Raw genomic sequence first — 19928 nt, 5'->3', positions numbered from 1 at the left:
AACCCCTGCTAGAATGCATAACCCTTAGGACACTGACGAGAGGGGTGAACCTTCAATCCTGTGTTCAGACAGAACTTGGGTCAGAGAATGGTCATTTTTATATCATAGCCCTATTCTCAACGTGTGCTCCCTCGAGCTTGGCTCTCTAGTGGGCAAGGAACTACTGAATATAATTTATGGATTACTAGGTTGTGAAAGATGGATGGGAAATTAACCATTCAGAAGGTTGATTTGTTGCCAAGATTCTCTGCAAAGAGAAAATGGTTGAAGTTAAAAAGACAATGAACAATTTAGATCTTTCAACTTGTCATTCCTTTTTATAATATGTAACTGATCTTTAAATATGACAGTGTCTCGCGCACACATATGCACACATATATATGTAATTTATAAGGACCCATTTAGTAGCAGTTATAATTAAACAATACCATTTCAATGAACAAAAATGTCAAAGATTTTGTAATAAATGTTACACATTAAAATAGCATATCTTTAGGGTGCCCCTTTGAAGTTGATTAGAACAGAAGTTGTCTCTGGTGGTTCATCGCCCAGGCAAGGCTATTTATGAATGAGTTATCTGAAGCTCACTTTGCCTGAGGGCCAGTCCATGGATATCACTGGGAACGACCGGAGAAAGGCTGACTTTGCCTTTCATCTCTTTGCCTTCTCTTTCCTGGCTTGCAGGATCAATCTGTGAGCATTCATGATGTCAGAGCACTGAGGCACCAGATTTTCTCTTTTGGGAAATGGTACTGGGTTTCAAGCAGAATTCCTTCCACAAGCACCATCCCCCACAAACTCCACCAGCTGCATAGATCTGCTGTGGATAAGCTGAATGTGAATTACTAACAGTCAAATCTATTTATTTATGGACAAATTTATGTAAAGAAGAAAGCAAATCAACTCAGTCAAGAGGGTCCAGTGTCATATCCCGCCAAAAAGAGAAAAGTGCAACCAAAAGTGATCTCAGAACGATCTAAAATCAGACAATGGGTAGAGGAGTCAAGCAGTTCATTTTTTGGTTAAGTGACATTAGTGCACTAGGTCCAAAGATCAGTTTAATTTGGCATCATGTTCGGCATAGATACCGTGGGCCAAAGGGCCTGTTCCTGTGCTGTACTGTTCTATGTTCCATCAGACTAATGGTAGCAGGCAACTTAGAGCCATTTTACTGTTGCTGAAAGTTTTTCCACAGTGCCAGCATGGCTCAGGTGGTCATCCTTCGAGTCAGAAGATTGTGGCTCAAATTCCACTCTAGGACCTGTGCACGTACAGAAATTCTACAGTTGCATTGCTGCTGTCCAATATTGACTCCTGCCTGGCTTTGTGTGGTCAGTAGCTGCACTTTTTTCACGGCCATCTAATGTAGCAACATGACTTGGGAAAGTTTCTTTGGTACCAAACCAGTAGTAATTCCACCCATGCAGATGGTGATTTATGCATTCCAATACTATTCTAACTGGTCCCAGGAGCAGCAGTCTGAACTCCAAAAAATTCATTTTACTTCCCTTTGAAGGTTGTTTGCAGGTCTGGATTCACAGTATTTGAGAAATACCTCAATGCCCACTGTTCTGCTAATGCCAGACCTGCTCCCGACCTGTTATTTGTTGATCCCCTATTGGGTCTGAATGGCATTTAATGCATACATGCACACTTGTAGCTAAAGAAATGCCAGACTGGTGAGAGCATTAGTGCATGGGCGGCTAAAACGCAACACAAGTTTGCAGAATTAGTAGATTGTAAAACCAATCAATCAGCATGCGATACTGATTTGACACCAGTGTTCTCATTTTGGAGCTCAGCAGTAACAAAATTCCTCTAATAATCATATAAGGTTGCATATGCATTCAGCAGCAGGATGCTCCATCCACCAACTTAACGTAAAATTACTTTGAGGTTAGTTGCTGATAGATTTCTACTGGTTGTTGCAATGATTGTTTAAATGTTTGATGCTCTCTAGAAGCTTCACAAGGCAGTGTCTTTGGCTTAACAATCTTCAGTGATTTTTCTTCTGGCATCAGAAATGAGGAAGTATAATAATGTTTGGAGAGTTCAGATCCATTTGCAACTTTTGAGATAACGAACAGTTTGTAGCTACAGGCAACAAAACCTGGACAATATTTAAGCTTGGGCTATCCAAGTGCCAGGTGTAAGCTTAATCATCTGACCTTAACATTCAGTGGCTTTCCCATCACCAAATTTACCTGTGCCAGTATCCTGAGGGGGAAGGGGGGGAAACATTATTGGACCTACCACTTAATTACTGTGGCTACAAGGTAAGGTGAGAAGCTGGGTATTATGTAACTCTCCAAAATCTTTTAATCACCTTCAATGCACTTGTCCATTGGACAGAATACCATTCGGTTCCCTAGTTGAGTGCAGCGCTAACAATACGAAAAAAAAATCACATCATAATTTAAAACAAAGCAGCCTGCTTGCCTGGCATCCCAACCTCTATTCATTCCCTCAACCACAAATCATTGCAATGTATACCATCTACAAGATGCATCATAACATCTTACTAAAACTTCTTTGACAACACTTCCCAAATCTACAGTACTACTCAGAAAGCCACAGCAGCAGATCCATGGGAATGACTCATTCCTAGCTCCCTTCCAAGTCACACACCATCCAGAGTAGGACACATCACCATCACTGGGTCTAAATCCGGAAGCTGTCATCTCAACAACATCATGAGAGCATTGTCAGCAGAATGACTGGGGTAATTCAATAAGGCAGCTCACCACCATCTTCTCAAGGGTTAATAGGAAAAGGCAATAAATGTTGGGCTTGGCTGTGATACCCACATCCCCTATGTGAATAGAAGAAAAATATGGTTAGCTTTAAGTGGTCCCAGTGTCTCTCAGCTTTGGGCTCCTGCTGAACTGACCAGTCACTCAAGCAATTATATTAATTAGCAAGCTGCTTGAAATTGATTTGGGGCAGATCACCTCTCCAATGCAATCTCTGCATATTATTTCAGGGGATGTTGAATGCAGCCTCCTATATAACCAGGTCTTCCTCATTTCTGCCTATGTCACTGCTATAATCAAAATCACAGAACTCTTCTCAGTCTAGAGTTCTTCATGGATGGCAGTCATAGTGCAATAGGAGCAGCTTCACCCTGGAATCAGAAGGTCCTGGGTTCAAGTTTTACTCTTAGGCTGACAGTTCAGTGCCTGCTACATTGTTGCAGCTGCTGTCTTTTGGAGGCAACATTAAACTGAGGCCTTGCCTAATCTCTCAGATGATGTAAGTATTTTAAAGAGGAGCAGATGAATTCTTCCCAGTGCCTTGCCAACATTTAGCTGTTCAATAATATCACCAAAACCTAACCTAGCATTAGTATAATTTCTGTTTGAGTCACCATGTTACTTCTAATTTGGCAGTTGTGTGTATTGCATACCAGCAGTATCTACACATAAAAGGTAGTTTGGGATGTCCTAGGGTTGTGGTGTGTTATTTAAAGGTATTCTTTCTATCTACCCTCAAAAGTTTAAGTCCAAGTTTGGCATCCTGCTATTCCTGGCTCAGTGGATATAAGGCTTTGCCCCTGTGTCTTCTGAACTGGAAAATAGCATTCAATGTAATAATTTATCAGAAATGGCTTCATGCACTATGCACATGCTACATTATTTTTCAAGTGCAGTGATTGTAATTTTGTGGGACAACCTGATAGTCATTTTATCCACATTAGTTAAATAGCCTATACATTGAAAAAAATTCCAGTCGTTCACTGACTAACACTTTTTGATCTTCACTGTTCATCTGAGAAGCCAGAATAGGATTCAATTCAACATTTCACCCTTACAATGTAGAGGCTGTCAGTATTGCACTGGATTGTCAGTCTAGATTATGTGCTCAGGGTTTAAGAATGGTACTTCAACTATCTACCAATATTTAGATCAGTGTGTTATCAACTGAGCAAAGCAGACACCTGCGGGCCATTTGCATCAAAGCTATTGTGCTGCATAACCTTCTTGTCACCGTGACAGGAATTGCTTGCAGCTCCTTTGACTGTGTTGGTTCCTGAAACAGTCACATCACCATTTAAAGAGCTCCATTATTTTAAGTTGCATAAAATATTTATAAAACAGCCTCATGCTATAGACCTAAGTACAGGTTTGTGCCAGCAAAAAGATCGATAAAGTATGTTTTGGCAGACTGTTGACACAGTCAGCATCTCTTGTCTCCTTGTGAGGGTATCAGTGGCTGCTGTCTACGAGCTGCTGCTGTCTGGAGACGGATGTGCTGCCTTCAGTTTTCTTGCTGAAGCTCTCATGGTATGTAATACTGTTTAAACTCCCTTCATCAGCAGAGCAGCATTCATCAAGAGCTATTTGAAATTCTTCATACATAATTCAATGGGGATGAGCATACAAATAAAATTCAGACCAGATTTACGGATCCCAAAATTTGTTAATCCTCCAAAACAGAAGTTTTGAAGTTAACAGGCTCTTGTGAAAGGACCTCTGCAGGGCTGCTAGTGGTACAGATGTAAATAGCTACGAGGGGCCAGACCTTTCCTTCTGAAATGCCGTCACTGAGGGATGAAGTCTAATTTCTCTCCTCCTCCAAAGCAGTTTCACTAGCAATGCCAGCCCTCCAGAGTGATCTTTTTGACTGAATCTAGGCAGTGAGTCTATTTATTCACTTCAGATCTAGAACAATTAGAATGCTGTGGAAATCCTTTGGAAAGTCCTATTAAAGTTGCAGCTTCTCATAGGCTTCTGATAACCAATGTGGAATTTACAACTACACTTCAAATGCATCCGGTTATTCAGTGATGAATTTTTTTTAGTCAAGCACAGTGACCAATCTAATTAAGAGCCCCTAACTCAGTCCAGTCTGCCAATCCAATCAGGCATCTTTTGTTCCATATGGCTCAAAGCTATATAGCCATGCTTCAGGAAAAGAAGAAGAAAGTTAAAAAGACAAATTCATGTTGGACATTTGTGACCTCAGAATGCATCAAAACTTTTTAAAGTTATTTTGAAACATTATAACTATTATATTGTGGGAAATTAGCTATTGATTGTGAACAGCAAAGTCCCAGAAACAACAATAAGATATTGTTTTAATAACATTGATTCCAGGATGAACGACAGCAGGAAGAAGGATAACAAAATCTTCCTCACATTCACCTGAGGAGGCAGGGCCTTGGTTTAATGTCTCACCCACTTTGAAAGTACGGCACTCCCACTGAAAATATCGGAGTGTCGGCCTGGATTTTGTGCTCAAGTCTTTGATATGGGATTTGAACTCTTGACATTCTTGAGAGAGATGCGAGTGTTAACACTGAGGTACAGCTAATACAGGCTGGATACATGGCACCATTAGCAGAGGCTAGAGAGCAGGTCACTCATCAATAGGGAATGACTCTTAGCCTGTTCTTAGGAAGTAGGGTAACTAAAATAGGATCAAAAGAAATATACTGAAAGAAATAAACTTGCTGGAAAAATGGAAAAATATAAATCTCACTGCAGTTCTCACAGGGTTTCTTAGCCACTGAGGCATTTGCAAAGTAATGAGCAATCCAAGTACTAAGAAATTAACTGCAATACGAAGGACTTGTACTTTGAAAATAAATTCTGTGTGGAACTGTCTTACACAACTATTATTTTTTTCCAGTGCTTGTGAACAATGTTTTACATTGCAAGCTCTCCCAGGATAGTTCACAATGGTGTGATTTTATTTTCCTTTATAAGTGCAGCTGCTTTCTACAGGCTCATAAAGATGTGCTCTGTCTACAATGCATGCTTGCTATGTTTCAGAGAGATGGGTCTCCCATCCAAATGCATTATTCATATGCGCTTCCACTTCTATTTCTGGTGCACTTCAGCATGGTTAATACATCAAGTGCTGTTCCATAAGTGCACAAATCAATACTGGAGGAACACGAGGGCTGTAATATATAACAGTACTATCTATTTTGTCTAGTCAAGTTACTGGATTATTTTTTAAAGTTGTCTATTTATTCACGTCAGATCTAGAACAATTAGAATGCTGTGGAAATCCTTTGGAAAGTCCTATTAAAGTTGCAGCTTCTCATAGGCTTCTGATAACCAATGTGGAATTTACATCTTCATGAAAATCAGTGAACTACACTTCAAATGCATGCTGCAGGTTAGTATTTTTGGAACCTGAGTGAGAAAAAGGGAGGTGATCACTGATCCTGTACCACATATTGAACTAAAATTCCAATTTTCTCTACCTTTTCCATGCTTTAGCCCACCTTTCCTGAAGGCACTGACTCATGCTAACACACTTTTCTTGGGATGTCAGTATATCTACAGTGCCTTACTCATAGAGCCACTCCTCATGCAAAGCTGTAGGGAGAAGATAAATCAAGAACCAAGCATCATTTTGGTCTGTATTGCTTAATATTACATCAGGCAATGCCTTTTCTCTCTTCATGTTAGGGGACCGCTCTACCATTTGTTCGCCAATGGCAGTGTCCATGTATCAAGAGTTTGCTTTGGGACAAAATTAGCTTTGAAAATATCAGTTCTGGGTGAGAAAAAACTTTTCAACTCAAAGCTTGGGCCATCCCATTCAGAGGCTGTGTATAACTATCTTATTGTTAGCTTAACTCTTGACACACCCTGTTGATCCCTTGGCTGATGATCATTAAAGTCCTTCCACAGGCATTTCAGTCCTGCAAAAGTTCTAATTTCACCAATAGTCAACATGAAATTTTTTTTTCAACCCCATTCTCCCCAAAACCCTGAACCCTCTTACCAATCAAGAACCTATCAATCTCTGCCTTAAATACACCCAACGACTTGGCCTTCACAGCCCTCTGTGGTAACGAATTCCACAGATTCACTACCTTCTGACTGAAGAAATTCTTCATTTCAGTTTCAAAGGGACATCCCTTTATTCTGAGACTTTGCCCTCAGTCCTGGACTCTCCTACTCCTCTCCACGTACACTCTATCCTGGCCTTTCAGTATCCAGTAGGTTTCAATGACATCCCCCCTCATCATTCTGAATTTCATCTAGTACAGGGTTCAGAGACATCAAACGCTCCTCATACATTAAGTCTCTCAGTCCTGGGATCATTCTTATGAACCTCTTCTGGACCATCTCCAGGGCCAGCATATCCTTCCTAAGATACGGGGTTCAAAATTGCACACAGTATTCCAAATGTGGTCTGACCAATGCCTTATAAAGCCTTGGTAGTACACCTTTGCTTTTATGTTCCAGTTCTCTCGAAATGAATGCTAACATTGCATTTGCCTTCTTTACCACTGACTCAACCTGCAAGTTAACCTTAAGTGAATCCTGAACTAGGACTCCCAAGTCCCTTTGCACCTCGATTTCTGAATTCTCTCCCCATTTAGAAAATAGTCTACACCTTTATTTTTCCTACCAATGTGCATAAGCCCACATTTCCCTACAACAAAGCAATGAAGAGTTAACATTAATGATAGTTGGGCAACTGGCTTAAATCATTCCAATTAGTTCGATTCCACTTGCAGAAAAGCCAAAGAAACAGAAACAAAACATCCATAAGGCAAAGTAAAAAAAAATTATGAGTAAAACAAGTCAGAGTTCAAACTGAGTAGAATTATTTATAACTTAGGCCTTCTTGGATTTGACTTCCCTCACTGCTTGAGTCAACCTGTTTCTGGGTCACCCTGCCCTCCATTAACGTTAACCTGTGGATTATCAGCAAAATCAAGCTGGCCTAATCTCTTATCAGAATTGTTCAGGGCTGTTAATGTCCATGAACAGTTTCAGATTACTGTTAATAATTAAGCTTGAAGTCATAGGTGAAACACGAAGGTTGTGATTTAGGACACTATGAAGAGCAAAAAAAAACTAGGGGAAAATGTGAGGAAGCAATAATGTGATGCTAAATTTAAAAATAGGTAGAATGCAGGGAGATAGGTAAGATCTTTATTGGTCACATGTACATCGAAACACACAGTGAAATGCATCTTTTGCATAGAGTGTTCTGGGGGTAGCCTGCAAGTATCGCCATGCTTCCGGCACCACCATAGCATGTCCACAACTTCCTAACCCGTATGTCTTTGGAATGTGGGATGAAAACAGAGCACCCGGAGGAAACCCACTCAGACATGAGGAGAACATACAAACTCCTTACAGACAGCGGCTGGAATTGAACCCGGGTCGCTGGTGCTGGAATAGCGTTACGCTAACCACTACATAGGAAGAAGGAACAGGGGAGCTCGACAGACAAGGGATCCCAGGAGAGAATATATTTAAGTGGGCAATAGCACGGTATTTCAAGGGTCTTAAGTTTTCACTTGGTCACAGACAATGGACAGAAAATCTACCCTTGATTTCACATTTGATGAGGATGCAGGGTTGAGTGAAGGACCTCTCTATGTAGTTCCATATTTGTAGAATACAAAACGAGGATGAAATGATACCTGTAAGTTTATTCTGGGGGAGAAATGGTCTGTGATTCAGCTGGGGCAAAACAAGTTAATAAATAAGATAAAACACCATGAGAAAATTTACCAAATGATCCATATAAACAAAGGGAGATCCACAAAACATCTCTATTTTGTTTTCAGACAGTTGTTCATAGTTGTCGCTATTTAGTGGGATAATAATTGATAATTTAATCTTGCGAGTTAGGGAACGGAAAAATATGGCAGAAATATTCCAGATCCTTAGTCCTGACTTTTATTATGTGTACGCATATCAGGTGAGGACACAGCTGATTTAGTTTGTCCAATGTACAGGATGCACTGCAGCAACACATCATGTTCCCTTCACCTTGGCAGCCATGCAATCTTTACAAGAGAAAAGATATCTTTATTAGTCACATGTACATCGGTCCAAGATCCTGTCCAAGGTCATCATCAATTGAATCAAAACTGTTCTAAGAACAGGTGATTCACCAAAACAAACCTGTGCCATACCTGGCTGGCAAATCTGTGACAGCTTTGTGGTGCTCAGGGATACCACTGGCTACATGTGGGACAGGAGGTTTGGACACCGACATCATCAGCTTGGACAAGCAGAAGGGCTTTGACAGAATATCACACATGTACATGATGGACGTGCTCTCCAAAACGGGTGTTTGGTGAGAGAATCAAGAATTGAACCCAACTGCTCTACACCAACATCAGTAGTGCAGTGCAAGTTAATAGGTGGGGAATAGAAAGCATCCCCCTCAAATATGGAGTCAGGCAAGGCTGCTAACCCTTCTGTCTTATTTGTCTGTTGTATTGAATCCTTTGCCGAATCCATCAAGAAAGATGCAGACATAAGAGGGGTGACGATGCCTGGCAGTAGCGGGGGGAGGTGGAGCGAGGGGGAAACTCAGATCAAAGCCTTCCTCTGCATGGACGACGGCATCATCTTCTGCTCAGATCCATGGTCAGTCAGCAGGTTGATTAGCACCTGTGACCAGCCAGAGTCAACCTCAGGAAGAGTGAGGCCATGCTCTGGCAATTTGCCCAACTGATCTTCCATTCCCATCACCGTGAAGTCTGAAGGTACTGGGGATCTGGTTTGGAGGAGCCAGAGTGTACGGCGAGAATTGGCTGGAGTGGATAGTCAAGATTAAACAAAATCTGGGATTGTGGAGTGGCACGTCCTCTCAATGGTAGGAAAGAACCTGGTCATCAGGTGCGGGTTGCTCTTAATATTGTTGTATGTGGCACAGAATGTGACCCATACTCCATTCCTGCATCATAGCAGGCACCTGAGACATCTTCAATTTCATCTGGAGATCCAGGATGGAGTGCATCCAACACATTGTGCAACAAGGTGTCTGTAACCGAATGCTGACAACTGGCACATTCTAAGCTGCAGAGGCATGTGCTAAGGAATGAACTCAAGGTTGCTGCAGCCAATGCAAAGACTGTAACCCAAGGTCCTGGAATGACCATTTTGAACACCCTATTGTCTGTCTGCTGCAATCCTAGTCCATCTGTGCTCAAAGCATGATTGCTGACTTAAGATGAATGTTGACCATCCCTCTGAGCAAACTGCAAAATTAGCAGACAGTGAACCGGCTGAAGAATCAGATATAAAAATAAGCAGTTTAAATGTAGCTTATTTTCTTTAAAGAAACTAGGTTAGCTTACCCTTCAGAATATAGTATTTGAATGGATGAGGGAGAAAGGCCAACAGATCCTCCTTTATTCAATCATTGCCAGAGCTAAAGCTATTTATAAACAATCAGTCATGCCACTTCAGATTTTGGGTTCACGAGAAGCAAGGTATTGATAGTGGATTGATTTCCAGTTGTCTTGATCTTGTCCTCAGTGTACATGAGATTGCAGCATTAATCTGTAGTAGATCTGATCCCTGCTCTGTGCAGAGATAATTGATCAAACCACGGTCAGCAGTGACGACACTAGAATTAGCTTCACGTTGCAAGGGAAAAGTAGTAGAAAAGATCCTAGCCCCTAACTGCTATTCAGCTGAGGCTTCCTATAGCTGTCCAAGACAGAATTTGAAGGGTTTGATAATATCACCACGTTACTCCTTGCTGGTAGATAGATTCCATGCATACTGCAAGCACCAGTTCTGCATTCTACAGCTCATCTATATCTGACTTAGAAAGAAACAATACACTTGCATTTATAAAGTTAAGCAATGAAAGACAAACAATTAAACATCTTATTGTAAAGTTTGGTCACTGTTGCAATGTAGGAATCTAACTGGCACAATGTTTTATTGCTGTGTAGTACTCCCAATGCAATAAAGGGGCTCTGCAGGATATACACAGTGAATGTCAGGGTCCCTGGGGAGTGTTGCAGAACAGGAAAACCTAGGGATACAATTAATAGTTCCTTGAAAGTGGTGACACAGGTAGGCAAGGTGGTGAAGGCAGCATATGGCACACTTGGCTTCATGGGGTTTGAGTTGGAATGTCATGTTATAGCTGCACAAGACCTTGACGAGACTGCATCTGGAGTATTGTGAGCAGTTCTGGTCACCCTACGATAGGGAGGATGTGATTAAGCTGGAGATTAAGCTAGAGAGGGCGCAGACAAGATTCACAAGGATGTTGCCGGGACTGAAGGCCTTGAGTTACAAGGAGAGACTGGATAGGCTGAGGCTGGGGTGACTTTATATAAGTTTATAAAATCATTATGGTCATATATAAGATGGATTGCCAGTGTAGAGGAGTATAAAACTAGAAGGCGTACTGTAGGTTTAAGGTGAGAGGGGAAAGATTTAGAGGGAACCTGAGGGGCAAGTTTTGTCCCCCACACAGAGGGTGGTGGGTATATGGAAGAAACTCCCAGAGGAAGTGATAGAGGCGGGAACAATTACAATGTTTAAAAGACATTTGGACAGGTACCGTACATAAATAGGAGATAGTTAGAGGGATGTGGGCCAAATGCAGACAAATGGTACCAGCTAAGGAAGGCACCTTGTTCGGCATGGATGGGTTGGGTCAAAAGGCCCATTTCCCTGCTGTATGCCTCTATGACTTTTTGGGTAACAGACAGTACTTATAGGATGTTAAGACACAGAGTGGGATAGGAAGGGGGAGGGAAGAGGAGTGTGTCAACATTTGGAAGTGAGGCATTCCCTCCCCCACACAATCTCCCACAGTATAGTTACCACTGCTAAAATCTGCACAGAGGTGTAAGGAAGGTGTGGGGAGATACAGCTACGCATGACTGTAGTGCCTTCTACTGTCAAATATTCTGCCAACATTAATCTGTGATCATAAGTGGATTGCCAGTGTCTGTGGTCATCAAACCTGCACAATGATGGGGGTGGGGAGAGTTTTAAAAAATCATATAAATAAAATTGTATTATATGGTACCTTTAGCAACAAAACATCCTGAGGCATTCACAGGATCATTATCAGATAAAATTCAATACCACATCCATCAGAAGATATAACAATAGGTGACATAACATTTGGTCAAAGTGCTAGGTTTTAAGAAGTGTCTTAAAGGAGGAGAGGTCAAGAAATTCCTGACTTATCTTAGAAAGGTTATTATTTGTAGTGCTTTGGGCAATCTCAGAATATCTCAAAAAATCCTTAAACTGTAGGTTCAGGCAGCTGAAGGTGTAAATATCACTGGTGAGTGATAAAAAACAGATGTACATTGGAAGAAAATCCCAAATTGTTGTCAGGCTGGAACAGGTTACAGAGACAGAAAGACACGAAATGACTTGTATGAGTGGAGGGTACTCAAGGGCCAGAAACACACTGCGCAATCCTCACAGTGATGTTCCCTGTTTTGGCTCTGTCTCCTTGCTGTCATCCTGACTTCTCGTGACAATGAGTGTCACGAAGGTATGTCAAGTGCCCGGAGGTTGTGCAAGTCAACATCAGAGTCAAAAGGTAAATACTGCTCCTTCCACTGCCTTTTATTAAACCCGTTTGTGATTTCTGACAAAGGTCAAGGACTGTACATATTGATGATGAAAATTATACGTTCTCAGGCAAAGAGCACAAAACTGGTGCTGGAACACTGTCACATCTCATACCACCCACCCAGGCCCACACCACCTTGCGCTGTCTCTGAATCACCTTGGATAAAAATAGGCTCCATCACTTTCACTGTTATAGAGTGGCACAGCCTGCTCTGTGTGTGTACTGCCCTCTACCTTCCTCAGATCTTATTACAACCCTCAGAACACTTTTTGGAATTGGGCTGGAGAAAGTACGAATGGAACTCAGAGTTACTGGTCACACTTCAAGTTGTGGTGCTTGTTTGTTGCTGAGATGGTAACAAGCTGCTGCTTCACCTGTGTGCATGGCAAAGGTCCCATAAAGCTGGCACAGCACAAACAAGTGTGGAAAAATAGTGTGGCTGTGCATGTGCAGTTGCTGATTGTACGTTTCTCGCCGAGGGAAAATGGAACAAGATGTGTTCACAATTTTTTTTATTTAATTACACTCTCGCTTTGTTTGTTTTAAAGGCTGGTGTGGTGAAAAAAAATGACTCCAGCCTTCAACAGGGCTAATTACCAATTATTTTTCTCACTCACCGCTGTGATGCTAAACATCCCCACACTCTGGCATATGCTGGGACATGTTTAGTGCCACGTTTCACATCCAGTTTCCTATTAAAAATCCTCTAGGTTCTCACAACAGAGGACTGGGGCTGTTGTGGAGTAGCCCAGAGGGAGCAAAGGTAGGGCAGAATCAGGTAAGCTATTATAGCACCATTATGGCAGCTCAAATGGTAACTGTTAATTAGTCAGTTCATAAAAGCTCTGTGGAATTAAATAATCCTACTTTGGGGAACATTGTGTGAAAATCTTCAGCAAAATATTTCAGACTATAAGAAATGTTCCTATAATACAACAGTGACTAACCACAGTTCAAAGGCACTTTCATCCTGAAGACATGAAAGGGCTTATGCATTTACAAATTCTTTCTATTTTATGTGTGGCTCTGGTGCCCTTTTATGTGGGCACAGGGTAAGTCATGGTGCCATGATATTGAAACAAAGTGAACTTCAGAGGCAAGCCAAATATATATTATCTCAGCCTCCCTACCCACCAAATCTCCAGGAGCAGGCCAGACACAGAGACCCCAAGTAATCCTAGATGATGCAAACATACACAATTTCAACACACATTCCAGCCACACATAGCTCTCAGGGTAGCACAGCATTCTACCTGTTCAAACCACTGGGCTTCATAGCTCACAAATCTTCATGAGATAGATACAAGTGGATCATGAAAGATTGGTTCTGTTCCTAAGTTCCTATCAGCTACTGAAGCCTATTCATTCACTGAACCAGGTTATGGCTGATTTGTTCCCCCAACTGTACCTGCACCATCTGGTCAGAAAGTTGGAGGCTTCCCCTCCAACAGTCACTTTCACTCCGGTCATGAAATTGAAACCAGCAGGGCAAATTTTTTGAAGTTGCATTTAGTTCAAATGGTTATGTAGATGTGTAGACTAAATGCTGTTGTTCTATCAACAGAGAAAACCAGGTTCATTTCAGGTGCAAGTGTGTATGTCAGTAGCATTAGATTAAAGCCAGCATTATAGTCACAATCAGCAATAAACCACCTTGTTACACACTTTAAAATTTTTCTTATTGAGGTGCAAGATCAGGTTGCTCAAAGGATTTTTGAGAGCTAAGTAATTAATAATCATCTGGGAGTAAGCTCAATATGTCTCCTGAGACCACTGGATAGCAATTTAAAATAAACATGTGATGGAGAGGGTAAGTGGTTGAAGTCATAGATGCGCAGGGCATTGTGGACCTCCATAGGATGCCAAAGGCTAGAATTCCATTTTGCTATCATCCAATTTCAGATAGCAGTAGGTAGTTGGAGGGCATGTACTCCCTCCTTACAGGATTACCCACCAGAAGTGATGGGAGACACAGAATATATCTGTCCGTATTTAGTTTGGCATGTTTAAATCAGATGCTAATGATGGGAAAGCATTATCCAAAGAATTTTTAATCATTTAATGCATGAGCAAAATATTGTGTCCTTGCAACCAAATTGCAAAGCAGAGAAATGGGTGCTACAGTTTCAAGACCCAGCCCCTTTGGTTAGAAATGGTTTGCATTTAAAAAAACAGTTCTAATGTAGTACAAGCCTCAACTGCCTCAGAGGACCATTATCTTTTGACTCTGGGTAACAAGATGAGATATTAGGGCAGTAGACCTAATATTTGGTGAAAGGGATAGGTTTTAAGTGGCATCATAAAGGTGCAGTGAAAAGCAACATGACAGAGAGATTCACAGAAGGAATTCTAGAGTTTAGGGTCAAGAAATCTCAAGGCATCACATTGGAACAATGAAAATCAGAGTTGTGCAAAAGGTCAGAATTGAAGGCTTGCAGGGAAATCAGAGCATTTGTACGTGGTTATGGCCAATGGGAGCAACAGGATTATGGAGGAATTTAAGCAAAATGAAGAAAATTTTAAACAAATCACAGATCTTTTAATTGCACTCAGCCAGGAGAGAAAAATAAGTAGTTATGCACCTTCTAATCTTTGGCTTATCTGGTAAAACCGTGATGGATGCTGTTGTTTTTATTCACTTAAGGCAGCAATGCCCAGAAACTCATTGCATCAACACACGTTGAGCCAGGCAGATGAAGAGCTCACTGCCACTGGTATAGGAAAATTCACAACTTTGTTGCTGGATACCGGCATAGTGGGATATATGAAAATGAGTGAATCGTCTGTACCTCAGACATGCACAATGCTAAAGGTAAAACTTATAGTAGTGACTGGTGCATCCAAATCAAACAGTTTTAAATCAGAGACCTTGAACAGATCTAAAAAGGACCATTTGAAAATACTTTGAGCACTACTTACCTCCCTAATAGAAACTGACTTCTAGACCTTCAGTGTTGTATCACATCAGAACATTCTGAAGTGATTTACAAAATGTTTAGGAGCAATGACTTGCTATTAGGCAAATGCAGCAGGTATTTTGTGCACAGTAAGATTTCCAAAAGTGCGATAGGATGGAGTGCCATTTATCTATGTTTACATCGAATGGGAGATGAATGTTAATCAACATGCATCAAGACTGAAGTAAAAAATATATCAAGCACATTATCAGTAACCCTTGCTAGGGTTATGATAGTGTGCTTGATATATTTTTACTTCAGTCTTGATAGTTGATTAACATTCATCCCCTCGTTATTCCTCTTTTGTACTATTTATTTATTTTTGTAACTTGTAGTAATTTTTGTGTCTTTGTTTGCACTGTACTGCTGCCACGAAGCAACAAATTTCACGACATGTCAGTGATAATAAACCTGATTCTGATATTTATTCACATTCTGATTGACTGACGAGTACAGTAAATGCAGCCCCTCAAGAACTGCACACAATACAAACATGCAAGATTTGACTCCTGGTGGTGGTGAATTTGAGCTAAGATGGTACATGACATATTATGGTTGGTCTGCACAGTGGGTTATCCCCTCTTTCTCTGTTATTCAGCTATACTTACTGGAGTCCTAACCAAGAACAGCACATTGCTCAGAGGCAATGTTGAATTACTGCATACATTCTCTGGGATCATACCTGAACAATATGTCATTTGGTGAAGATAATGGAGGGCCAAAGGTCAGTCAGTATGGGTCCCTGGCAGAGCCATCTTGGGTCTGCTACAGCTCTGTGAGAACAGTAGTCAGTATCGGCCTTAGCACAACTGTATATGGGTTCAGCAATGGTCCTAGCACTGTGTGTGGGTGCCTGCCACAAGTCTTGGCATAGTCCAGTGGAGTACCCTAGCACAGCTCAGAGTAGATAATGGTACACCCCAACAAGGGCTTCCAACATAGACCTGGTATTTGCTGTGGCAGTTCATGTTTATCAGCTCCTACTGTGCAATGAGCAATGTAATTTCAGCCCTTACCATCCAATGAGCCATGAGTGCTCTCAGTTGCTGCAAGGAAATCCAGTTTTGAACCATTCACTTCGCTGTCTTTAACATTCCATGAACTGGCAGGAGTAATTTCAGATTCAGCAGATGCAATATTGTCAGAATCTGGCACGTATTCCACCAGCGGATAGCTGATGGCACTATAACCACTGCATAAACAAAAACCAAGAATTTGAAGTTTTAGTCACAACCAGTTTCAAGGTGAACTCTATGAATTCCACCACACTATTGTGGCAGCAATTCTTATACTGGGTTTGGATGCGGCTGAGTAGAAAATAAAAAAGCTGTTGCCTGCCCCCAACCCCTATTCAGTCGTACAACAAATAATTTTCCACTGAGGTTATCTAGCTAATATTGTGAGTACCATGAAGAGCAAAGGTAAGTGAAGCTCACATTTAATGCGGATTTTGGCCATTAATCAGAAAGCCCATTAAAATGAGCCGGTGGGGAAATTTTCACAGAGTGCCTTCCTCACTGTTGCTCAAGATAAGTAAATTTTGGTCTTAGGAACTTAAAAAAAGGTGTATGGGTAGAGAAAGGCACTGTGGGTCCATTCAATTAGTTCCAGAGTTCAAGAAATCCCGTAGTCTATAAATCTCGGCCAATGTTCTATTGCTATCTGACTGTCAAGTTTAAATGAGGGAATCAAATTCACGAGGGCCTCATCACTGTTGGGATTAGCAGTCAATCAATACATACTGCCAGCTCATCATCCAATGATCAAGATAGATTTCATTAAAATAAAATCACACAGAGTAACCTCACCTGTTGTGTACAGGGGGCATTTTATATGGCTTCTTTATTCAGGAAAAAAAAAGCAATTACATATTGAATTAGAAATGGCAGCACTTCAAGTTACAGGCTCTCCTGATGGCTTATTAGGTAAATGGACTTGCCTGTTCTGTGTTAACTAATACACACCAGGGCAGAAGTTAATGGACCCTAGAAGACTCTGGGTTAAGGAAACAGAGAACAGGAACAGGCCCTTCGGCCCACTATGTCTGTGCCGTCCATGATGCCAAATTAAACTAAATCTCTTCTGCCTGCACATATCCCCCCATTCCCTGCCTGTTCATGTGTCTGCCTAACAGCCTCTCAAAGCCTATCGTATCTACTTCCACCACAACCCCTGGCAGCCCATTCCAGGCACCCACCACTCTCTGTGTAAAAAAAACACTTGCCCCACACATCTCCTTTAAATTTTCTCCCTCTCATCTTAAAGCTCTGCCCTCTAGTATTCAACAATTCCACCCTAGGAACTGTCTGCCCTATCTAAGCCTCTCATAATCTGACGAACTTCTATCAGGTCTCCCCTCAGCTTTTCTAGATTTACATTTGAAGAGCTGCAACCTGGACTGTAACCCATTGAGAATAGGTACTTTCATGACAAGAGGAAAAATCAGGGAAAATCCACTGTAACAAAGTTAGAGTGAGGCATTTTTGAATTATATCATTACCCCAAGGACACTTACTATGGTGTTTCAACGAGTGGTTCTTCCAGATCCTCTGGGAGCTGTAGTGAAGTGGTGCTAAGATTTGAGGTGAGTTGAATGTGCTTCACTCCTGCCCAAATTTGCAACAGTCGTCCACTTTCAGCTGAAAGGAGACAATATCTCATCAACGTTAAAAGTACCATCTTCCCTTTCAGTCCCCTTCACTGTAAGAGCAAATAACAGATCAGACAGAGCTAATCTCCCAAGTGATGAAGAAGTGGGGTACTCTGACAAATCTGCTTTAATTGGTCTTATTGATCTGATTGAATTTTGTAAAAATGGAGGTTTGTTGTCTCACTGCTGGATAAAACCTAGATGAGAAAAGCAGGTTCTGTAGTATAAGCAATATCTGGGAATCTGGGAAGTAATAGGGACATTGATTTAAACCTGATACATGGGCCCCAAGGCTCCATGCACTAAAGACAAAAAGTTTGGACGCTCCTGGTTTATGAGGTCATCCAAACATCTGAATCACATTACAAGCTCAGAGAGCTTTACAAGGCCATTTAATATCTCCTTCCAAGAGGCAGTCTTTGTATTCAAAAACAGATCACATACAAAGAGCCACATTTTTTAATATATTGCAACAAAAATGGTATTTCACTCATCTCCCCTTTTTAATATAACCTCCCCACCCCACCACCCATACCTACTGACTAACCCGTTCCAACAATCACTGGAATACTCAGCCTCTGATTTAGCCTATAGTATATATTATTACATGAAGTTACCTATGCCTATACAAAAATTGTAATTGTGAATTCTTCTCAGTGAATTCTTCACAAATAATTGTGAAGTTTGTCAGTGTTTTAACAGGCCAGCCAGTTGCTGGAGATAGGTGGGGATGTTGAGCAGATGAGGAGGGTTATGGCTGAGCCTGTTTCACAGGCCAGCCAGCAAACACACATCAGCTTCCTAGCAGGGGCCATGAGTAGGAACTCTGACTGATATTTACCTTCCCAAGACCTGAGCCACAGAGCCCGATGTAACAATCCTGCCACTGTCCTCACCTAAGAATAACCAACTTAGTACAGAGACCCAAATGCACAGTGGCTCTTCCATATCTGGAGGGCTCAGTTACCACAATGTATCCAGCCAACTTTTGAGGATGGGAGTGGGCAGGGGATGAGTGAGGTTGAATAGCCCTACCAGAATGAGAACTGAAAATGTGTCTGTGAGACATTTATTAGCCAGAAAATAAAGAAGAAATCTAGTATTTTTCTTATAGATATTTTCGTTGGCATAGCAACAAGAAAGCAATAAATTATTATGCACAGCTGGAATATAACATCTGCGAACTTGCAAGATTCTTGGGGATTTTTCAGTTTGAAGCCATCAGTAGAGTGTTTCCAGGTATCTGTTGTCACAACAATAGTCTCGAGTTATTGCTGCTATTATATGGGCAACAGATGGGTTGGTCACCTGATCATGAGCTGATTAACTAGGCATTTTATAACTTCCACAGTGAATGCTATAACATCAGAGACTTGTGCCTGCCAAGAGGAAATACAAGAAAACCTGGCCGTCTCTCTTCTTCCCAAAGATAGCTGTGAGGGGAATATAGCTCGAGCCACTTCCAAATATTTTGGCAAGAGGAGATCACTGGAGGGAGATTTTACTGCACTTTTGAGTAACTTTTCTCGTTACCCAACTGAATGCTACAAAAATGTTTCACCCAAGCTACCAAACCTGATTCAAAGCTGTTAATGCATATCATTGAATCTGGAATGTTGCCCAGCACCTGGAAGTGAGCCATGTTAACTTAGGCATCAAATAAATCAAAGAAGGATTTGTTAAATTTGATTCCTTGCACTTCATTTTCTCCCCTCCTACTTCTAAAAGTGTCAGCCCTTGACTACTCATTGTATCAACACCTGCCAACTTACCCTTATATGTCAGTTCTACAAGTTACCACAGAATATTTGAACATGATTAGCCAAGACCTGGTCTAAATAGCCTCATGGCATCATTTCCAAAATCAGGAAAGAGAGCACCAGCTGATTATTGCACACCAACACATTATCCATCCCAAATCTTACCAATCCTCTCCCTGCTAATATCATTCCTGGGTCACTGAGGCCTATTTATGCTTCTCCTACCCT

The 19928-nt window shown here is 41.3% G+C and overlaps 1 protein-coding gene across 1 annotated transcript in view; it reads right to left on the bottom strand.

Moving 5' to 3' along the window:
* The window catches only part of LOC127583230 (MORN repeat-containing protein 1-like), a 115306-nt gene that overhangs the window by 65276 nt on the left and 30102 nt on the right, over nucleotides 1-19928 (bottom strand). Inside the window, exons 9-10 of the mRNA XM_052039001.1 lie at nucleotides 17806-17929; nucleotides 16307-16482 (exon numbers count right to left, since the gene is read on the bottom strand). Of these exons, the coding sequence (XP_051894961.1) occupies nucleotides 16307-16482; nucleotides 17806-17929 (300 nt within the window). The remainder of the gene's footprint in view (nucleotides 1-16306; nucleotides 16483-17805; nucleotides 17930-19928) is intronic.

Source organism: Pristis pectinata, chromosome 26 (genome assembly GCF_009764475.1).
Source record: "Pristis pectinata isolate sPriPec2 chromosome 26, sPriPec2.1.pri, whole genome shotgun sequence".
Taxonomy (NCBI): Eukaryota; Metazoa; Chordata; class Chondrichthyes; order Rhinopristiformes; family Pristidae; genus Pristis; species Pristis pectinata.
Note: the sequence above shows the minus strand (reverse complement) of the source record. Positions and strands in the feature narration are given on the sequence as shown.